The sequence below is a fragment of the Oryzias latipes genome, chromosome 3 (genome assembly GCF_053564925.1).
Source record: "Oryzias latipes strain Hd-rR chromosome 3, Olatipes_Hd-rR_3.1".
Taxonomy (NCBI): Eukaryota; Metazoa; Chordata; class Actinopteri; order Beloniformes; family Adrianichthyidae; genus Oryzias; species Oryzias latipes.
Genome location: NC_136239.1, coordinates 28,666,075 through 28,685,238, shown reverse-complemented (window position 1 = coordinate 28,685,238; position 19,164 = coordinate 28,666,075). Strand labels below are relative to the sequence as shown.

General features: G+C 41.9%; 1 protein-coding gene across 3 annotated transcripts; it reads right to left on the bottom strand.

Annotated features, from left to right (window-relative positions):
• Positions 1 to 254: 254 nt before the first annotated feature.
• On the bottom strand, positions 255 to 19,103 carry ahctf1 (AT hook containing transcription factor 1). Of its 3 annotated transcripts, XM_078945237.1 has the most exons (41): positions 17,364 to 17,413; positions 17,226 to 17,265; positions 16,971 to 17,097; positions 16,442 to 16,592; positions 16,145 to 16,247; positions 15,135 to 15,315; positions 14,161 to 14,368; positions 13,750 to 13,866; positions 13,510 to 13,594; positions 13,241 to 13,391; positions 12,968 to 13,100; positions 12,667 to 12,848; positions 12,445 to 12,506; positions 11,808 to 11,936; positions 11,388 to 11,478; positions 11,113 to 11,202; positions 10,760 to 10,900; positions 10,465 to 10,569; positions 9,753 to 9,849; positions 9,507 to 9,630; positions 9,370 to 9,426; positions 9,011 to 9,157; positions 8,697 to 8,887; positions 8,466 to 8,610; positions 8,252 to 8,383; positions 7,960 to 8,107; positions 7,671 to 7,818; positions 7,186 to 7,302; positions 6,834 to 6,978; positions 6,516 to 6,731; positions 5,862 to 6,423; positions 5,102 to 5,284; positions 4,841 to 4,946; positions 4,584 to 4,693; positions 4,224 to 4,489; positions 2,201 to 4,126; positions 1,731 to 2,001; positions 1,451 to 1,618; positions 1,295 to 1,383; positions 1,132 to 1,220; positions 255 to 1,009 (listed from the first exon to the last, which is right to left on the bottom strand). In XM_078945237.1, the coding sequence occupies exons 3-41, from the start codon at positions 17,089 to 17,091 to the stop codon at positions 811 to 813; spliced, it is 7,686 nt and encodes a 2,561-aa protein (XP_078801363.1). In that variant the 5' UTR covers positions 17,092 to 17,097; positions 17,226 to 17,265; positions 17,364 to 17,413; the 3' UTR covers positions 255 to 810. The 3 variants fall into 3 exon arrangements, with proteins under 3 accessions (XP_078801363.1, XP_011490798.1, XP_004067431.1); XM_011492496.4 differs by lacking the exons at positions 17,226 to 17,265; positions 17,364 to 17,413 and adding an exon at positions 18,856 to 19,103; XM_004067383.5 differs by lacking the exons at positions 17,226 to 17,265; positions 17,364 to 17,413 and adding an exon at positions 18,856 to 19,103 and having other exon boundaries at positions 1,731 to 1,971.
• Positions 19,104 to 19,164: the final 61 nt, after the last annotated feature.

Genomic DNA, 19,164 nt, shown 5'->3' with positions numbered 1-19,164 from the left:
ACTAAAAATACGAAAATAAATAATGCAACAACATTCATATTTAATTAGCCTTTATGCAAGATCAGTTCTTAATATAAGAAACGCATTTTTTAAAAATGCATGTTAGATGCTCACGTCTATTGATCAACATTCCAAAATAAGAGCGCATTCTAACAACTTTGTTTTTGTCACCTGTTTGTTCACACACATCAATCTCTACCCTTCCAAATAAAAAAGTGCATTTTCAAGAGATCAAACACATTAAGGAGGCAATGTTTAAATGGAAAAAAATTAAGATTTACCTTTATTTGGAACATAGCAAAGTACTATTTACAAATCTCGCAGTTGAAACACTTCTTCACTGGTTGATTGGTTTCCATCTTAAATAGAAAATAACAACAATCTTCTGATTCTTAAAAACAGATTTAAAACTGGATGTTAAACCACCTTTAGGGAGAGAAGAACGTTAGGACGAGTCTCTTCTTGGTTTAGAGCCAATAAAAACCCAGATCCATCGCCTTTTTCTGAGCCAATCTGTAGCCGAAATGTCCAACGCAAACCCAGTCCAGATGCATCAAGTAAAAGCTTTTACAAGAGAGAAATGTAAACTCCAAAAATAAATTCTGCTTTATCACACTATGATTAGTTGCCTGCCAAAAATATACCTTCCAGTCAAAAACGTTTTCTTCTTCAGTCCAAATACAAGTAGCAGCTCTATGTAGCATGTGAGAAAGCAGAGCCATTCTAAGGTCGCGGGAGGGGCTGTTTTTTTCAGCTAAAGGGCATTTTGGCTCTCTGAGGTTCTCTGGTTGACAACGACCAGGAAACGCCTTACATTTTTCTCCTCCGAGTGACGGGTTTAGTGAAAACCGTGTCCATTACACGCTTTCGTCTAAGGTTCCTGCTGGTGGTTGGGAGGTCTTGTTCTGTGATCCTCTTGAGAGCTCGCGGCAGAGGATCAGCTGGACTTGGCAAAGGGGAGATCGTGTCAACCGCTGCAATGGGGGGAGGGTCCCGAGCAGCTCTGGATCTGAGGATGAAGGCAAAGAGAAAAATCCTTTTTTTTTTTTTTTCCAATCCAGAAATATTGCAGAAACATGTAGAATTCAAACACCTCCTGTGGCGAGTTTGAAGTTCAGAAACTCCTCCTACCGGGATGTTCGGTTGCTCGTCTTTTTGGTTTTGGGAACACTTGGTGCGTTCTCCACATCCACGTGATCCTCTTCGGAAGATATTTTCTCCTGAAAAAAACCGATAAGGATTCAATGAAGCCAACTTCCTTTTTGGAAGGTCTTTAGAAAGCAGTGACTTCTACCTGAGGATCAATACTGTTGACTCTTCTGCGGCTGCGTGTGAGCGGCGGCACAGACTCTTCGCTCGGCCTGGGGGACTCTGCTTGGTGCACTGAGGCAATGCGACTACAGTTAGCAGCAGCAGCAGATCAGAGAAGACATATTCAGACTCCGCTCACCTTTCGTTTGTCGTCGGCGTGAGGGCGAGTAGATGAATGACAGCTCCTCTGGGCTGGACTCTTCCTCTTTCGGTTCTGGTACTGGGCTTTGAGGTTGAGGTGAAACTGGCTTCACTGACGATTTTGAGCTTCTCGTTCTTATTCTAGTCATCTTTTTTGTGCCACCACCTGCATTTAAATGGTCAACAAGAATCCCTTTTCTTTAGTGATTTTAAGATTCCCTTTTCGCTCTTTTCTTTGACACAGGGATGAGTTTGGATAAGCACTGCCTCATTCCTACCTTCCTGCTGCTCTTCCTCATCCTGGAGCCTCTTGATCAGAGCGTCTGCCACCGGGGTTTTAGAATCCACTTCCAACGGCGAGTCCAGCAGATGGAGATCCTCCTCCGGGTGGTCCCAGAGTTTGCTTCTAGTTGGCCGACGGCTGCTGGACCGGCTGGCGTCTCGGCTCCCCTCCGGCTGCCGGACATCTTCGTGGTCTTTGGTGGTTATAGCCACTTTTCCTCTCGTCTTCCTGTCGTACTGAGGAAGGGACACAGGAACTAGTTTAACCTAGGAATCATAAATATGAACCAGTTAATGATGGATGGATTTGGTCTGTCATGCAGAATGTTAAGGACTGTAAGAAAGCAAAAACAAATGTTAATAAAAATAAAAAATGGCAGGAGAAAAAGAAATGCAGCATCACAAAATGTGCATTTACAGACTGGAACAGGCTTCAGCTCAGGCCAGCGGCGTGAAGAATCCTTACTTGTGGATACACGTTAAGCTTCACCAGGCTGGACTGTCGGGTCTTCCTCTCGGAGCTGGGCGGCTCTGTGTCGTCCTCTTCAATCGGGGCTGGCAGAGCCTCCAAAGGCTGCTTGGTGGTTCTTCTGGAGCTGCGTTTAAAAGGCGGCGGCTCGTCCTTTTCTTCCATCACCACCTCAAGCTCCGACTCGCTGCTATTCTGTGTTCTTCGGCTGGACCTCCTTGGAGTCGATGCTGAAGAGGTTCTGCTTTTTGATGGCGTTCTAGCCTTTGAGCCTTTTTGTCCACCGATTGTTTGATGCTCGGCTTCTTCTTTGTCTTGGGTATCTTTGGTTTCCGCCTCAGAGGCTGCAGACGTCTCCCCACTGACAGGTCGCTGCTTCAGGCTAGTCCTTGCTGGACTTTTCCTCGGTGAACGTCTGACTGGAGAGGAGTTTGAAGTTACTGTCATTGAAAAATCCGCATTTGTGGCCTCGGACTCTTCAGCATTATTTTTAGGAGGATCTGGCAGAGTTCTGCGGTTACTTCTTCGGGGCGTGTCGATGCCCAATTTGGTCTCTTTGACCTGTTTTGCTTTTCTAAGAGTTGGACCTGGTGAGGTGGAGACCAGATTGCTCTTTTTGGGCTCCTTTGAATCCTCCTTTGCATCGCTTGATTCTTCCGGTAAAGTAGAGATGAAGGTAACAGACCTACCCCTCGTCATCCTCCGTGTTGGGGTGGAGGGAGGCTTCTGCTGAGAGGTGGGGGTCTGCTGTACGTGGTGTTTATTACCCAAGCTCAAAACCTCCCCCACAGATTCCTCTTCCTCTACATTTTTAGCAGTAGTTATGGCAGCCTCCTCCTCTGTTTCTGTTGAGGCTGTGTGCTCCTGCTGCTCCTCTGTCTCCACAGCAGCGTCCACCTCCTTACAGAGGACAAACTCGGAGTCTGTGCTGACAACATTAGTGTCCTCCAGCTTCGGTTCTTCAGGAGCCAATTCGTCCTCCAGCTTCGGTTCTTCAGGAGCCAATTCGTCCTCCAGCTTCGGTTCTTCAGGAGCTGATTGGTCCTCCAGCTTCGGTTCTTCAGGAGCTGATTGGTCCTCCAGCTTCGGTTCTTCGGGAGCTGATTGGTCCTCCAGCTTCGGTTCTTCAGGAGCTGATTGGTCCTCCAGCTTCGGTTCTTCAGGAGCCGATTCGTCCTCCAGCTTCGGTTCTTCAGGAGCTGATTGGTCCTCTTCTTTCATCTCCTCATCAACAGATTCCATCTTTTCTACAGGAGCTTCAGTCTTTTCATCTGAAGGATGTTCTCCTGATGTTGTACTAGATTCTGAAGGAGGGGCAGATCCATGATCTACTGGTAACTGTTCCAACTGTACATTGTTCTCCTCACCGGAAACTTCGTTTTCCTGTTTTGACGCAGAGCACTCAGTCTGTAGGTCAGGTAGAGGTTCTACCACTTCTACTTTGTTTTTTTCATCGACATCGTTTCCATCCAAGATCTCCAGGTCGCTGCCTTTACCCTCCAGGGAGGCTTCGCCGGACGGAGACGAAAGCTGATCCTCCATTTCCACAGGAACAATATCTGGCATGTCCAAAAAATTATCACCAAAGTCGACTTCATGAGGCTTGATGGAAAGGTCAGGAGGCTGCAGGTCGTTCTGAACGGGTGGTGCTCCTGCCTGATTGACCTCGTCCACATCCAGCATCAGGGTGAAGCTGCTGTGAGTTTCTGGCTGCAGCTCATCTGCCTGAAGCTCAGGAAGGCCCAGCAGAGCACCATCAGCCAAGCTGTGCTGATCCTGCATGAGCTCCACGGGAACCAGCAGGGTGGCGGACGGTTTGAGCTCCATGTATGATGAGCACTGGTCTTCCCCCTCATCCTGATCCAGGCCTCCTTCATCTGCACCCAGTCTCACCATCACCACCTCTCCCTCCACGTCCACCATCTGTAAAGAAGAAAAGAGTTTGGGAAAAACCCGTTTGATGCAAAGATGAACAATAATACCTTTTTTTCTTATAATGGAGTCATCTGTGAACTGAGACCTTCATCTCTGAGCTGGGTGTGAGGAGGGAAAATTCAGCAGCCTCCTGCTCTGACAAAGACGGCATGAAGTCCTGCTGCTGCTCAAAGAGTGAACTTGGCTGAAGGGGTGGAAGTCTCCCGTTGCCCTGGACCTCCTCTATGATCTCCACCTCACTCCCAGAGTCGTCATCGTCTTGTCCCTCAGCTTGATCAGAAGATTCCTCTTCTTCTTCTCCCTCAGATTCAGGACTTGAAAGGTCTCCACTGTCGTTGACGCTCACAACAGCTACGTTATGTAAGAAAAAGAGAAAACTGTTCAAAGGACTAAACCTTGACATAAAAAAAAACAGTAAAGGTTTGTGGATGCACGATCTTCCTACAGTGGGAGTCGGTGCCTGTTGGCTCTGAGGAGGTCACAGAGGCTGTGGAATTCTGGGTGTTCAGAACAGGGGCAGCTGTGGCAGCAACTTGCTCTTCATCGAACTGCTCACTGAAGGGAGGAAGGAGGACAGTTTTTACATCAATTCCAGCACTAGTGTTTAATTAGAAAATGATGGAAAAGCTTTGGTTAAAGTCAAAAACATGCAGGTGATTTCGTTTTCAACTCATTTCAGTCTCAGGAAAAATGCACACTGACCTGTTCAAGGAGGACTGACTTTGTGAAGCATTGTGGATGGATGAGCGGGAGAGCGGAGGGGACTGGTCACTTCCAAACAAGTGCTGCTGGACAAACTCTGTGAGGTCTGATGTCAAACAATACAGTCAGCGTCTCCACAGCTCAGAAAATAAGAAAGATTCTTTTTTTTCTTTTTTGTTTCCACCTTAGGAGTGAAAACTGCTTAATCTTTGACTTTACAGATTTTAAGACCTCTGAAGAGTAAAGAGTTGGAGTACAGACCTGTCGACTGATCCAGTGTTTCCGTCGTCACAGTTGGAGTTTCAGCTTCTCCGGACGCTTTAGAGAGCTCGCTGCCCGACTCCAGAGATTCAGGGGTTTTAGACTGAACAGCAGGTTCTTCATCCTTTGCTGGAAGTTCTAGAGATTTAACCTCAGAGGCAGAGCTCTCCGTTTCCTCTTTATCTGAAAAAGGGATAGAAAGATTTCATTTTTAAGCACAGAGGAGAAATGCATTTTAAATTTCTGAAAATACTGCAACTATGCCTAATGTAAAGAACATAATGGATTATTTTTGTGGTTTGTTTTTAAGTTTTGATATTTTGCTTAGTTAACTTTTTTTTTTTTGTAGTGGCGCAGAGGTTAGCGCTCTTGCCTCACAGCGAGAAGGTCCCCAGTTCAAGTCCCGGCTGGGGGACCTTTCTGTCTGGAGTTTGCATTTTCTCCATGCGTGGGTTTTCTCTGGGGACTCCGGCTTCCCCCCACCACCCAAAAACATGCTTCATAGGTTAAATGGTTACTCTACATTGTCCCTAGGTGTGTGATTGTGGCCCTGGGACAGACAGACAACCTGTCCAGGACGACCCCTGACTTCGCCCACGAGTGGGATTGGCCGGGATAGGCTCCGGCAGCCCCGTGACCCCAAAAGGGAGAAAACGGGTTTAGACAACGAAATAGCTTTTTGTGCACTTTTTTACTGTCATAAATGAAGACATTCCGATCTCTGTCCTGTAATTCCTGTAGATATCTCAACTGGACTAACCTTTTGGGCGAACAGATGGTTCTTCATGGTCAGCAGTTTCCACATGTTCTGTTTTGCTACTTGACTCAACTTCTTCTTCTGACTTCTCTTCAGGGGTGATCTTCATGGTGTCCTCCTTCACAAGCTCTTCTTTCTTTTCTGCATCTTCTACTGTTAGATTTATTTCAGAGGCTTCCTTCTCCATCTGGGGTTTGATGTTGACCGTCACAACATCATCATCTTCATCTGTGCATACATTGGTGGGCTCGTCTGCATCAAAGTACTCCAGGGTGGTGTTTGTGGACTGGAAAGAAACCTGGCTGGTGTCTAAGCTCAGGTTAAAACCAGCCGAAACAGGAGCTGATGGGCTCGTTTCTGCAGCCACTTCATTGGTGGAAGATGAATCACTTTCAGAACATCTCAGTCGCTGTGAGGAAGCACCACCTTTTGGAGCCAAAAATGTCACACGGTGTTTCTCTTCTTCCTCTTCCCTCTCAGCCAGCTGTGAAGACCAGGTCTTCCGTGTGGGCTTAGTCAGTGGGGAGCCTTTGGTCAGCAAGCTAATCTCACTGTCTGCTGCCATCTTAAGAAAAACATGACACAAAAACTACTTCAGTAAAAAAACTTAAGTTAAAAAATGACTGTTACATGCAGAACATGTCAATGTGCTTTTACCCCGTTAGTCCATCGGATGCTCTTCTCTGTTTCAGATGCTACAGCCTGTTCACTGAAGGTGATTCGGCCATCTTTGCTGCGCAGTGGAGGCGTGACTGAGCGTCCTGGAGAAGCAGAAGGAGTGACTACTGGTGTGGGCCTTAGGCTGCTCCGCAGGATGGACTGGGGAGTGAAAGCGGAAAAGCCGGGACCAGAGGCAGCCAAAGCTCGAGCTCGCTGTTGGGAGAGAAAAAAAAGGGGGAAAAAATGACTGACAGGCACCTAAATTATAATTTAAAAGGTTACATATCTGGAAAAATTAGAAAAATCCTCATTTACTTTGACAACTTGCGGTGTTTGAAGCAAACTGAGTTCTGGTGCTTTCTTGATTCCACTTGGAGAAAGGCGAGAACTTGGGAGCCTGGGAGGACTGAGAAGAGGCCGAGGGGTCTGGCAGGAGGGATGAACCACCAGATCTATCAGCCTGAGTCACAGAGACGAGGAAGAAGTTAAGCAAAGGATTCAAGATTTTAGCAAGCTTTGTGAGAAAATACTATTTTTTTATGTTAAAAGAAATTACTGAAGAGACTTTAAAGTACTGCCACTGACTACAATCGCTTTCAGTCATAGTGTGCACCCTCCAAATCAGGAGTTCAAGTGAATCCACACACATCATTATCATACGGGATACCTGGACTTTCGTTTGGATGTCAAGGTGATGGGCGTTCCCAGGAAAGGATCGGGAAAAGCAGCGGAGGATGTAGAAGACTGTTTCTGACCAAGTCTCTGAGCATCAGGGGTCCGTACACTGTCAGGCATTTTCAAAATATTCAAAATTAACGTCAAAACTAAAGGATTTAATGTATTCATGAAGCACCGTTTTACAATGTAAACCTACATAAAAACAAAATAATAATAAATAAACAAACTAAGCTACATTCAGTTGAGATCATTCCAATAGGAACTTTAATATTGATTTATTTAAAAAACAAAGAGATCCAAGAGATGACCACTTTTGGAGTCACCTCTTAACTAAGCCACTGAGTTAACTGAAGGGCAACAGTAGAGAGAAACTGGAAGATTGGAGGGAACCTGAGCGGAACCAGACTCTGTCAGAGCGACAATCCGCTGTTGTTCAAGATGAGCTGCAACTGCTGAGCTGTTTATGATGCCCACCTCTTGGCTGGGGACGACGAAGGTGTGTCTTTGCCCAACCACACTTCCTCAATCTTGGTGAGGACAGTGTTGATAAATCCAGCCCTGGACATCACCTTCTCATTGGCAGAGGGCTTGGTGATCGTGGACAGAGGTTGTGGACGAGAAACTGGAGCAAGAAGTGCAAGCATTTGAATCTTTATTCAACAATGAAAGTTTTAAGATTTTCAGATCCTATTAAAATAGAAAAAAATAAAAATGAAGCTCATAAGCCGCCTCAGAGTGGTGCTAACACAAATGAAACCTTTACCTTCTTTGTGGATGGTGTTGGGGTGTTGGTAGGGCTTTGCTCTCTCCACTGCCAGCTTCCTCTGCACTCTAGGCAAAACCTTGCCATACTGATCCATGATGGAGTTTCTGATGTTAGATCGTTCTTTAAGCTTTGGGTCTCGCTCGTTCTATGATCAAAACAACAAGAAAATGTTGGGAGAATCTTTATACACAGCAAATGAGGACACATTTCAATATGGCTAGATGGCAACTATTTACTATATTTTCATTTATCTATTTTATAATGAGATAGAATAATTAAAATAACACACCACCAAGTTCCTTTTGAGGCTATTGTTCAGCTGAAGAGCAGGAATGTAGTTGGCCTGCTGGAGGTAATGAACCATGAGCAGTTCTCTGTTCTGAAGACCCCCAGTACCTTGGAGAAATTTTTCCAAGCATTCCTGAAAGAATCAAAGGTTAAAGGATCCATTTTTGCTTGTAAATATCTTCCAGTCCATCACAGTTTTCACTCGTCTGCCTTACCTGCTCGTTGGCAGCCAGCGGCAGTTTGAGCAGCTCTTTAGTGAGCCCCAGCTCCTGGCAGCTCTCGTACAGGAAGCCCAGCAGCTCGGATCCATTTAGGCGATGCGAGTGCTGGCGAAGTAAGCACCACGCCTCAATAAGACACCTGAGAGAGGAGAGCACCAGCTGGGTTTTAAAGACTAAAGTATGAAGATGGCTGCTGGCGCACTGGCTTTTCCTTATGGGGCTCACCTGCTGTGCAGAAGTACGGAGAGGCAAAGTCGGGCCTGGGCGGTGGAGGAAATCGGAGGCTTTGTGACATGGAAGTATCGAAGTGCAACAGAATGCTGCTCCTGGCTCATCAGTGCTTGCAGGATGCGCTCATGCTGCCACTCAAAATGAAACCGAGAAGCAGCTGGATGCAGGAGAAGCTCAAACGAACTCTGATAATTCCAAAAAAAAAAAAAAAAAAAATCAAAGAAACTTAATTGAATTGTATTTACCGGTAATAGAGAGCATGAAAGAATGACTTAATTCCCTAACCCTGTGTGTGGGTCTCTTTGTACCTGATGGTCATTATGGTCCAGCAGCCAGAGACCTTGTACTAGTTTGACCAGTCCGATAGGGATGGCAAAAGCTGTTGGAAAAGACTCCACTGAAGCTCCGTCCTTATTGGGAAAGGAGTACATGACGTCCAACAGCAAGTAAATAACCTGTAGTTAAAGGTCAAGGTTTCTACCAGCAATAAGATTTTACAAAAAGTTGATTATTTTTTTTTTACATTTTAATTCATTTCATTACTAAAACATTTATCCTTATAATATAGGTTACTATATTTAAAAACAGATCTGATATTTAAAAGTTGGATGCTGTGATGCTAAACCAGAAAAAACACTGAAAACAGACATGATAAAGTTGAGGATACAATAGCATGTTTTGCAGCTTCGTCTATGTTTTCCAGCAGATATATGTCGAGCAAAGCCTGTGGATCAGACATGCAATAGATTAGAACAAAAGGGTTAAAGAAGTACAGAGAACATCTCTGAACTGCAGTCTGCTTACATGCAGTGTTGGTGGTGGGTATTGTCCCGTTCCTCCCTCGTCTCGTTTCCACAGGCTGGTCAGACGCTCACCGCACTGGGCAACCAAACCATCAATCATGAGGCAGTCTGCAGACCACTTGTGCCTGCAGAAATAACAGCAAAAAAGCCTCACACTTTTGCAATTACAAAAAAAAAAAACAAAGCCAAACGGTGACACAATCTTTAAAATGTTGTTGGATTTGAATATACTTCTGTTGTCACTTACTTAGCCAGCCGGGTCAGCTCTTCTCTGCGTATCGTGTAATAGTTACTGATGACAGACTGAGCGTAGAAAGGTCTGGAAATCTGGAGAGCATCTTCATCTGATGACGAAGAACAAAGAATAAAACGTATGCCTGATTTACACTGGTCCATCTGGGTTGCGTCTTCATTGTGTTGATTTGACACAAAAATTAGACCATTTATTAATCAATGGGAATGTTTACATCGCCACCGTCATGTCTGTGTCGGATGTCCATCCCTCCACAGCGCAAGCATTACATCTACAATGGATGCGTCAATTTCCAGCCAGCAGACGGGAAACAGGTCCAGGTATTAAACTTACTTTCATTGTACTTTCAAAATAAAAATGTATAAAAAATCTTTGTTTTATATTTCAAGGTGACGTGCGCACGCGACAGCGCTCGTCAACACCGCAGATAAAACGGTCATCCATTTTCGCCTTGGACGATACAACAACATAACATCACATATGACATAAAACATGCATTTTACAAGGATTCAGGGAGGAAGTACCTGAATGATAAACATGTTTTCTGGAGACTGATTTTAATCTACGCGTTTCTAATAGCATTACATGGCTAATACATTCAGTTCTGGTTTTTGTTTAGGAAATATTATCTTCTTTTGAGTGCCTTTCCCATTAAAGTTTAGTATCAAACGAACTTCAGAACTGTCAGACGTAAGCAACAGCCTACCTGATCTCTCTGGGAGCAAACCAGTCCGGCAGAACCAGAGGACCACTTGAGCGTAGTTAGAGATCAGACTGGACACCATGTTTTTGTTCATGAGACCTGCAAGACCTAAAAGACAGAATTAAATCCAATGTAAATCAATCTGAATAAGGTAAACCATATAAAAATGGAATAAAAAGATTACAGTCAGAATGTCCTGATAAAAGTAAAACCTGGCAATACTGTCACAGCTTTAGAGGCCATCACAACCAAGTATATATAATGTTGTTATATGTGTGCATGGATATGGACGTAGCACCTTTCTGCGTGAGCTCTTGAGCTTCGCTGAGCAGGCAGTGGAAGACGGCGCTGAGGTTACTGAGCAGCCGCTCGCTGTGCCGAAGCAGCTGTAAGGTCTGCGGGTCGGTGAAGTTGGATGAGCTGTCAAACAGCGGAGCGCCTGGGGATCAAACACATATGGAGAGGATGAACACCTAAAATTGAAAACAACAGAAGGCCTGAATTGAATGCATCTGTGACAAATTCTAAAAAAATATTTTAGATCGCCTTGAGATTTGACGAGAAAAACATTGAACTTTTTAACTCTTAAAACAAAAAAACAACAGGTCCCATCACACCAACTATTGAAATCGTTTTCTGTTTTTAACATACAGATGCCATCCAGTTCCTCCTTGGTCTGCACCACTTTGTTCCAAGCCCAGTCCATAATGTAGCGGAGATTTAATGCAGAGCCTGGCTGTTCTGTTGAGATGAAATGGGAAGAATAGTTTGCTGCTATGAAACTGGGTCACAGAACATACCTTTAGTTTAAAGCACAAAAAAAAACAAATGTGTGAGTCTATATACGTCAACACATAATGTTGAGTAGGCCTAGATATGTTTGGGGGAGAAGCTTAAAAACCATTCAGGATGGGATGTACTCTAACCTTCTGCAGTCCATTGCTTGATGGAGCCAGTGATCAATCCCAACGAGCTGGTCTCCACTGCTGTCGTCAAGATGGCATCAAGTTGGTCTTCCTAATAAGAAGGACAAATGTACAAATCATTGTAGATCAATAAAGTATATTTCAGTTATTGTTCTGTATAACAGACAAAGAGAAACGTAGCAGTTTCGTGATGTTTTGATTCAACATTAAGTAAAATTTAGGCAACAATCACCCATATTGATCCAGTACTTTTGGAGCAAATAACTGTTGCAGCTAATGGAGAATTATATTCATATTACGTAAAATAAAGAGTAAATGAACCAACGTTTCTAAATCAAAGAAAGAAATCATTATGGCACTTCTGCCACCAAATCAGACAAAAGCCTCAGGTCTATGGGTCTGCAAGGAAAAGAAAGTTACCTGAGAGAGCCTGGATGTCTGCATGTCAGTCAGGCGAGCAGAGAGCAAGCCAGACATGAGGCAGCGAGAGTAGCTGGAGGAAATGATTTCACTGGTGCAAGGAGCAGCTTTCTTCAAAAAACTTAAGGTCTAAAGGGTTAAAAACAATGATTCAACACAATAAACCACAAGTACCAAAAATGAAAACACACAAGTTAAAAACAGACAGATAAAACAAAACAATGTGCTTGAAAAGGAGTGTTTTTTTTCTTCTTAAAATCAACTAAAATACTACGGCAACAAAGGTATATAGTAAATTTATTCCAAAAACAGAGTATGAAATGTTTCAAACATTTATATTCGACCAATTAAGAAATAGATGACAAAAGGAAACTTTGACATTAACCTTCAGCGCCCTCTAGCCTCTCAAATCAGACTTTCTCGCTACTAAAGTTCTTTATATGAACACTAACAGACATCTGAAACCCACATATCTCTGTAAACTCTTGTTTTAATGATGATGTCACAAACTTTACTGATTCAGGCCAGGTTAAAAGTGTCCAGTATGACACATTCATTATAAAAGTGAAAGAAAGGCTGTGTGTTAGCAGTGAGAAGTGCTGAAAATACTACTAGCAGATAAACATGAGTGACTTGCCTCTTTTTGATACCCAGAGCAGGTTAAGTGCACAATTCCAGAGTTGGTCAAGCAGGTAGCATCTGTGTCAGGAAAAAAAATAACAGCTAACTTTACCCACAATGATGGATCATTGTAAAACAACTGAAAAAATACGAAACGTGCAGAGAAACACGTCATGTGGAAAACATTCCTGGCATGTTTTAACATCAAAGCAGTCAAAGAAATGATCAGTACATTTACCAAAGTTAAAGGTTGTGGGGTTGAAGTACTGTTCAGGTGGGGGGCAGGTGAATGGCAGGCCTCTACTCAGACTGCGCTCATGTACAATAACATCTAGGAGGTTGTGTGGAGACACCATCTGCACCACTGGGTCCAGACACCAAACTGCCAGGTAGGGACAGTTCTGAAGAGACTCCCCAGTTCTAAAAGAAAGTTCAAATCAGCAGACTGATCAAATATACACTTTAAAAGTATCAAATGTGACGCAATTATCCTTTCCATCCCAAAAAAAAAGAAAAATGTAATAACAGTCATGAGGCACCTTAAAGAGTCCGGCATTTGTGCATGGTACCAGCGGTTGATGTCAAACACCCCAATGTAGCTGGAAGGGTTTCCCTGACCGTAGACCTTGACCTGCCAGCTGAAGATCGACAAACTGGTGTCCGGGGATGCAACTGAAAACGCAGAACAGGAAACAGATGAGAATGACAGTGAAAGTTATTAACAAATCAAACAACATTATTATCAATCTCCCTAACAATTTAATACGTCTAAAACTCAACTCCAAAAGTGTTAACATTTTCTGCAGTCTAACCTTCATTCATACTGTCATCCCTGTCCGGATGGTATCGGAATTTCTCAATAGTCTGACAGCTTAGGAGGTGCGTGTTTGAAGCCTGGGCCCTTCGAGGGAAGGTCGTGCCGCTTAAGTCCTGGTTGTAACGTTCCTCGCAGTACTCAAGACCCTGAAGGAAAAAGGGATCGGAGGTTCAAAGACATTAAAAAAGGTTGAGTTGCTAAATACACGGGTATGTCGATTTTCAGACAGAAACTTAATAGTAGCATATTTTAAAGATGGAGGACCTCATATAAGATCTTCCCAGAAGCCAAACACTTTCTCTCACTGAAGGCCAACTGAAGCAAATGAAGACTAACAATGTCTCCCTCCCTGTGTGGAAAAAGAAAACTAGATCAATGTAAGAATCAATTATCAATTAAATTTAGTTTGTATAGTCCAAATTCACAACAACAGTCATCTCGATGGGCTTTGAATGAACCAACAAAGGTATTTAATCAAAGTAATCAGTTAAAACTGAGACTCACAGGTCCTGTGAGGACTGCACAGCCCACAGGTAGCAGCAGTTCCTGGGATCATTCTCTGGCTCCTGGAAGGTGAAGGCATGAACAGGAACTCTGCCGCCTTCTAGCTGTGAGTGGTATCTAAGCAAACAGATACATTCATAAACTAAAATGTAAGGAAAATTGGGCTGGAGCTTTTGATGGAACAGCAGCAAAAATGCAACAAAGAGGACAACGTTGTGAGATTCTCTGCTGTCAGACATAAAGAAACAACAGGACTGTGGCTATCTGGAACAAGTAAACAATTTATACTGATATAAACTGTCAACCACATACTTAGGTGGAGTTAAACACTGCAGAAACTTAAGGAAAGGTATGTTCATGGAACATGTCTTCTCCCAGCATAGAAAATAAAGGGAACGTTCCAAAACTCACTCTTTCTTCAAGGACTTCATGTTCCATAGCTGCAAGTGTCCGTCAGAAAACCCAACAGCCAGCTGGTTGGTTCTGGAGATGTACTGTATGGCTGTGACACCAACTCCAGCGGGTCCATTCAGCTGCAGGCAAAGATGTCTACCCTGCCTGGTGCTAACTTCCCTCAGCCTCGGGATGTCTGCTGGAGATTTGGTCACGATTTGCAAATCTGCAACAAACAAACAAAAATAATAACAGCAACAAAATACATAAGAGGAGGGTAAATCTCTAAAGCAGATAGTTTCAGAAAAACAAACCAACTGTAATGCTAAAAGATTTTTTGAAGGAGGACTTTTTAATAAATCTATATAAAATTAGAAAGGTAAAGATAAACATTTTTTTGGTTCACTTTCTATATTTTCAGGGGGAAAATAGCCAACATAGATGACTTTGTCAGTGGTTCAAGTGACTCCATTGTGTAGCACAGACACTTATCTCTCATGACTTTTTGTCCTGCAGGAATTTCAATCAGTTTATTGAGAAAGAAAAGTTTTGGTTGGGAAATACCATTTGGAATCTCTAAACAACTTAAACCCCGACCAAAAGATGTCAATCATTTCCTTGAGCTTTAAAAAACATAGATAGATCCAGTTAAATAGATATTACTCACCTATTATGACCATTCATCCAATTCAAACCTCAAAAAACCTAAAAGGTTAACAAGTCTTTGCTGGCCAGAGGTAAAATGTTTTCATTTAATAAGCTCAAAGTTAGTCCCATAACCTTTTTCTTCTATCAAAGAAAATAACTTTTTAGACGCTTTGACAAATTTTAAGCCTACACTGAACAAAATTAGGCAAAATATACAGGTAAAGGCATATTTTCCCCATACAAAGGCATAACTTTTTTGGAGGTCCAGACAAGAACAACAGAAAAAGGATGAAAGTAAGCAAAAAAAAAAAAAAACTCAATTCATTCTGAAGGCAACTCCTTACCTGAAGCGTCTAATTCACTCTGGCTGCAGGACAGATCGTCAAGGCAAAGGTCCACGAGTAAAACATGACCAAGATCTGTTACTACAGCAGCAATACCAAAGAACCAGCGCAAACTCTGGTGGAGGTGCTGTGTAGAGGTGCTGGCTCCACCATAACTGGCAAGCGGCTCAATAGCTGTAATCTACAAATAAGACAGACAGAAAGAGTTAAAAAAAATGACAAGGGTTTTTACTGAGATACTATATATGGACATTTCATTTTAATACTATACCATGGTGTGCAAATTTGATGCAATAGTATATTAATCACCCTTAGCCTTTATTTACAATGATTTTAAATTCTAAAATGTGTCTATGAATGTGTTCTATTCAAAAAACAGAAAATGCACAAAGAAAAACGATTTGTTACCAAACCACTTTATTTAACTATGTAAATCAAGCCTATTATAATTGCTTCATTTGGAAACAAAGAAGACTAAATGCCTAACTATGCATGTTACACTTGGCCCTTTTCTAAATGTCCCAATAACTAGAAGACAGTGTGAGTAGGCTCAAACCATCAGTGGGCTCTCATTATGATACATCACATTTACATCTGGTCGTCCCTTCATTGGATTCAAAAACTTTCACTACTGAAAATTTCTAGGATCAGCTGGAGAAGATTTTGATAAGGAGCATCCCATCAGCAAAAGTAATAAAACTCTGGACGTTAAAAAGCGGTTTGACATTTGAAAAAAAGTGTTCAAATGTTAAATGTGTGGAGTATGTTGGGTTTTTTTTCTAACATCAAACAAACTGAAGAAATCACACTGATCAACAGCAAAAAGCAGATGTTTTACTATGTGCCTTTTTGATTAAAAATAGAATAAACCTGTTACTCTGGTATTATTAATCGAGGGACTATATATTTTGATAAGCATTCATGCATTTTTAATGCACGGTAATAAGATTTTTTTTTCCTGAATTCAAAGCCTTTAATTTAAAATAGGTGCATATTAAAAGGCAACTCACCCTGCCTGGTATGACCACAGCTTTAACCACCTTTGAGAGACCCAGGTCATAAAGGCAGAGAACACTGCCTTCAGTTTCTTCCAAAGCCACCAACAACCCAGAACTAATCAAATGAACAAAAACGTCAATGTTAACATTTTCTTTCTTTTTTTCAGAATAAAATATCAAATTAATTTTCCAAATAAAGACATAAAAAACATGAATGTTGAAAACTATTTTTATTTGTCATTATTGACTCCAATTTAAAAAATTGAAAGCAGATGGATGGAAAACAAAAAATTCTAACCAAGCACAAACCGTTTAAGCCAGCTAAAGTCCCTGGCAGAAAGAATTCTGGGTGGGTGCTCTCCTCCAGTGCTAAAGCAATACGCAGACAACCGCTCCCCCGTTACTGCATGGACAACCTCCAGATGGGGACCACAGGCAAGCCAAGCCAATCCAATGCGGCCTTAACATTCACACACAGAGAAAAGAGTCAAGAAGAAGAAGAATATATGTGGAGAAAAGGGCCTGTAGAAGTTAAAAGGTCTTTTTCCCCCTAATTATATACCTTGCTATGCTTAAAAGTTGTATTCATATTGGTTTGCAAATTTTGTGTGAATAACATATGATTTACACACTTGACAAGTCAAAATAAATATGAAATATTGAAAGAAAAATCAGACAGAAACAATGAAATATTCACAAGATAATAAACAGTATTAACTGCAATATTTCTAGTAACCTATTTTTCATTTGGTGAAAGATGTGACACGTGCAAGTACCCATTCTCACAAGAAAAAGGGAAACAAACAATAACAAAGAAAACACTGAAGCAAATGCTTACCAACAGTGAACCTGGCCTGCAGAACTGAGTCCAAAGTGATCTCATCCTCCCCAAGGGCTTCTATAGTCACTCCAGAGAAGGGCAGCAAGCTACTGGTGACTTGAGCAATAAGATCATGCATTGTTCACTAGGTAAACAAAAAAACAAACAAGGAAAAAAACAAGGATACATTTATTTGTCAGTACTGTTCAAATTTTGTAACCATGTTTACACTATTTTAGCAAATAAAAGAAGAAAAGTGACAGAAACTCTTACAGGATTTTTTGTGCCCTCATTTATGGAGTTTAAAAGAAGCCTGTCTTTCAGACAAGAGCAGTACAGTCAGTTGTCAGGGATCACACTAAAAGATGACAACTGGGGCTGAAACTCGAGCTTGATTTCTAACAAACCCACCCATAAACATCTGTCTGTGCATGTGAGCTCTCTGACAGCTAGCTCTTACAGAAGACTGTAGAAGAAGAAAAAACTTAAATAAGTCAGAAAATTACACAAAGCAGACTTTACTCCAGCTATCTCTCCCTTAAAATAAAAAAGTGAAATACAGTTTAATTATTGAGGGTGTATCGTTTTATAGTTACTTTCATTTACTTGTTACCAATATAAATAAAAAGTGCGCATGTTAATGTTATCTACTTATGTGTTTAGATTAGATCCTTTCATCTTAACACGTGAAGTATAGAAAAACCACGTGGCGGGGTCAGGGGGTGGACAGTCAGTGTTGTTAGGACGGAATGCTGCCCCCTGTGACCATTAAAGAAAAACACAACGAATTCAAGTTAACTCCCGCGCAACAGGTCTGTCATCGACCGCCACGCGAGAAAGACGTGCGGACAGTAGAAATATCAAGAACACTAAACAGTAAATGAGCTCAAATTGACCGCGATTTCTCAAACACACGAAAGCTTTCACAGTAGAACACGTGTCTGCTAAAATTACATACAAATCACCTACAAATGCTAACGACTGAAATCACATTTTTTTCTACGCCGTAAAAAGCCGAAAAAAGCTTTGCCTCAAAAAACACGACCGAACATTTATGTGGAAAAAAGACAAGAAAAGCTATAACGTTTAGATTCTAAACCCTGGTTAATTTTTAAATTGTTCCGTTTGCTAGGAAACTACGCATTAGCTTCTGGTACTACACCGCTAATGCTAAAGCTAAGATCACAAGACGTAAACAATCTACTGTTTGCAGGGTTTAAAGTGTTTTGTTACACACCGACTACCTCAACATGTTTAAAACGTGCTTCTAACCTAATAAAGTAAATATTTAAATGGTCAAATGTGTGTATCAATAACCGCGAGCAACATTTGTGAGCTTATTTGTTAGCATGCAAGGTCAAGCAGGACTCTTATTCGTGAGCTAGCATTTAAGTTAACATAGCAGATACCGTTCAAAAATAGATTAAAAAAATTATTAAATAAGCATTAAAATAAACTAACAACAATCAAATCGTGCTGGGTTTTTGAATTATATCTGAGTCACGCGTTGAGTCGGTTTGGTGATAAACTAGCCTGGCTTGACTGAACCGATATGAGCAAACGCAAATAGCTAACTAGTTGAGTAACATGTTAGCTGAAAGTGTGAATTCAAAATCTGATTAGTTTTTGGCGACTGACAGCCAAATTTATCTAGTGTTAACGTTCTAATTATGTGAATGAATCTGTTTCTAAAACAAGACATGAAACTTAAATCCTTCTATTATCGTAATCTTTCGAACTACAACTAACAGCTCAAACGTACATCACCCTTTTGCTGCAAAACATACATGGATTAGTTAAGCGAGTTCACTGAGTCATCATAGTAATACTAAGTAACTCAAGTTAGTTTGTTAGTCTGGAAAACGTGATGGTTTAGTTTAAGCCGCAAGGCGCTCTACGTTACCTTTGGGGAGAATGCAGGCCTTATAGCCGCAGTTCGTCTGTTTTTTCTGGAATCCGTGTAGATTCTTTTCGTTGTCTGTCATAATCCGACCTCCTATCTAGCACTAACCGTATAAAACACGCCGCAAATAGTTCTAGCTGGTTAGCAAACACCCAATGCTTTTCTGACTTCCATAAAGCAAAGCGCCATTTCGAGTTTTCTTCTTCTCCGACAAAAAGGCTACAGAGAAAAAGTGTTTTATCGCCCCCTTCTGGTAAAACACATAGTGCTCTCTTGTGTTTTTCCGTGACAAAAGACAACTAGTCCAAG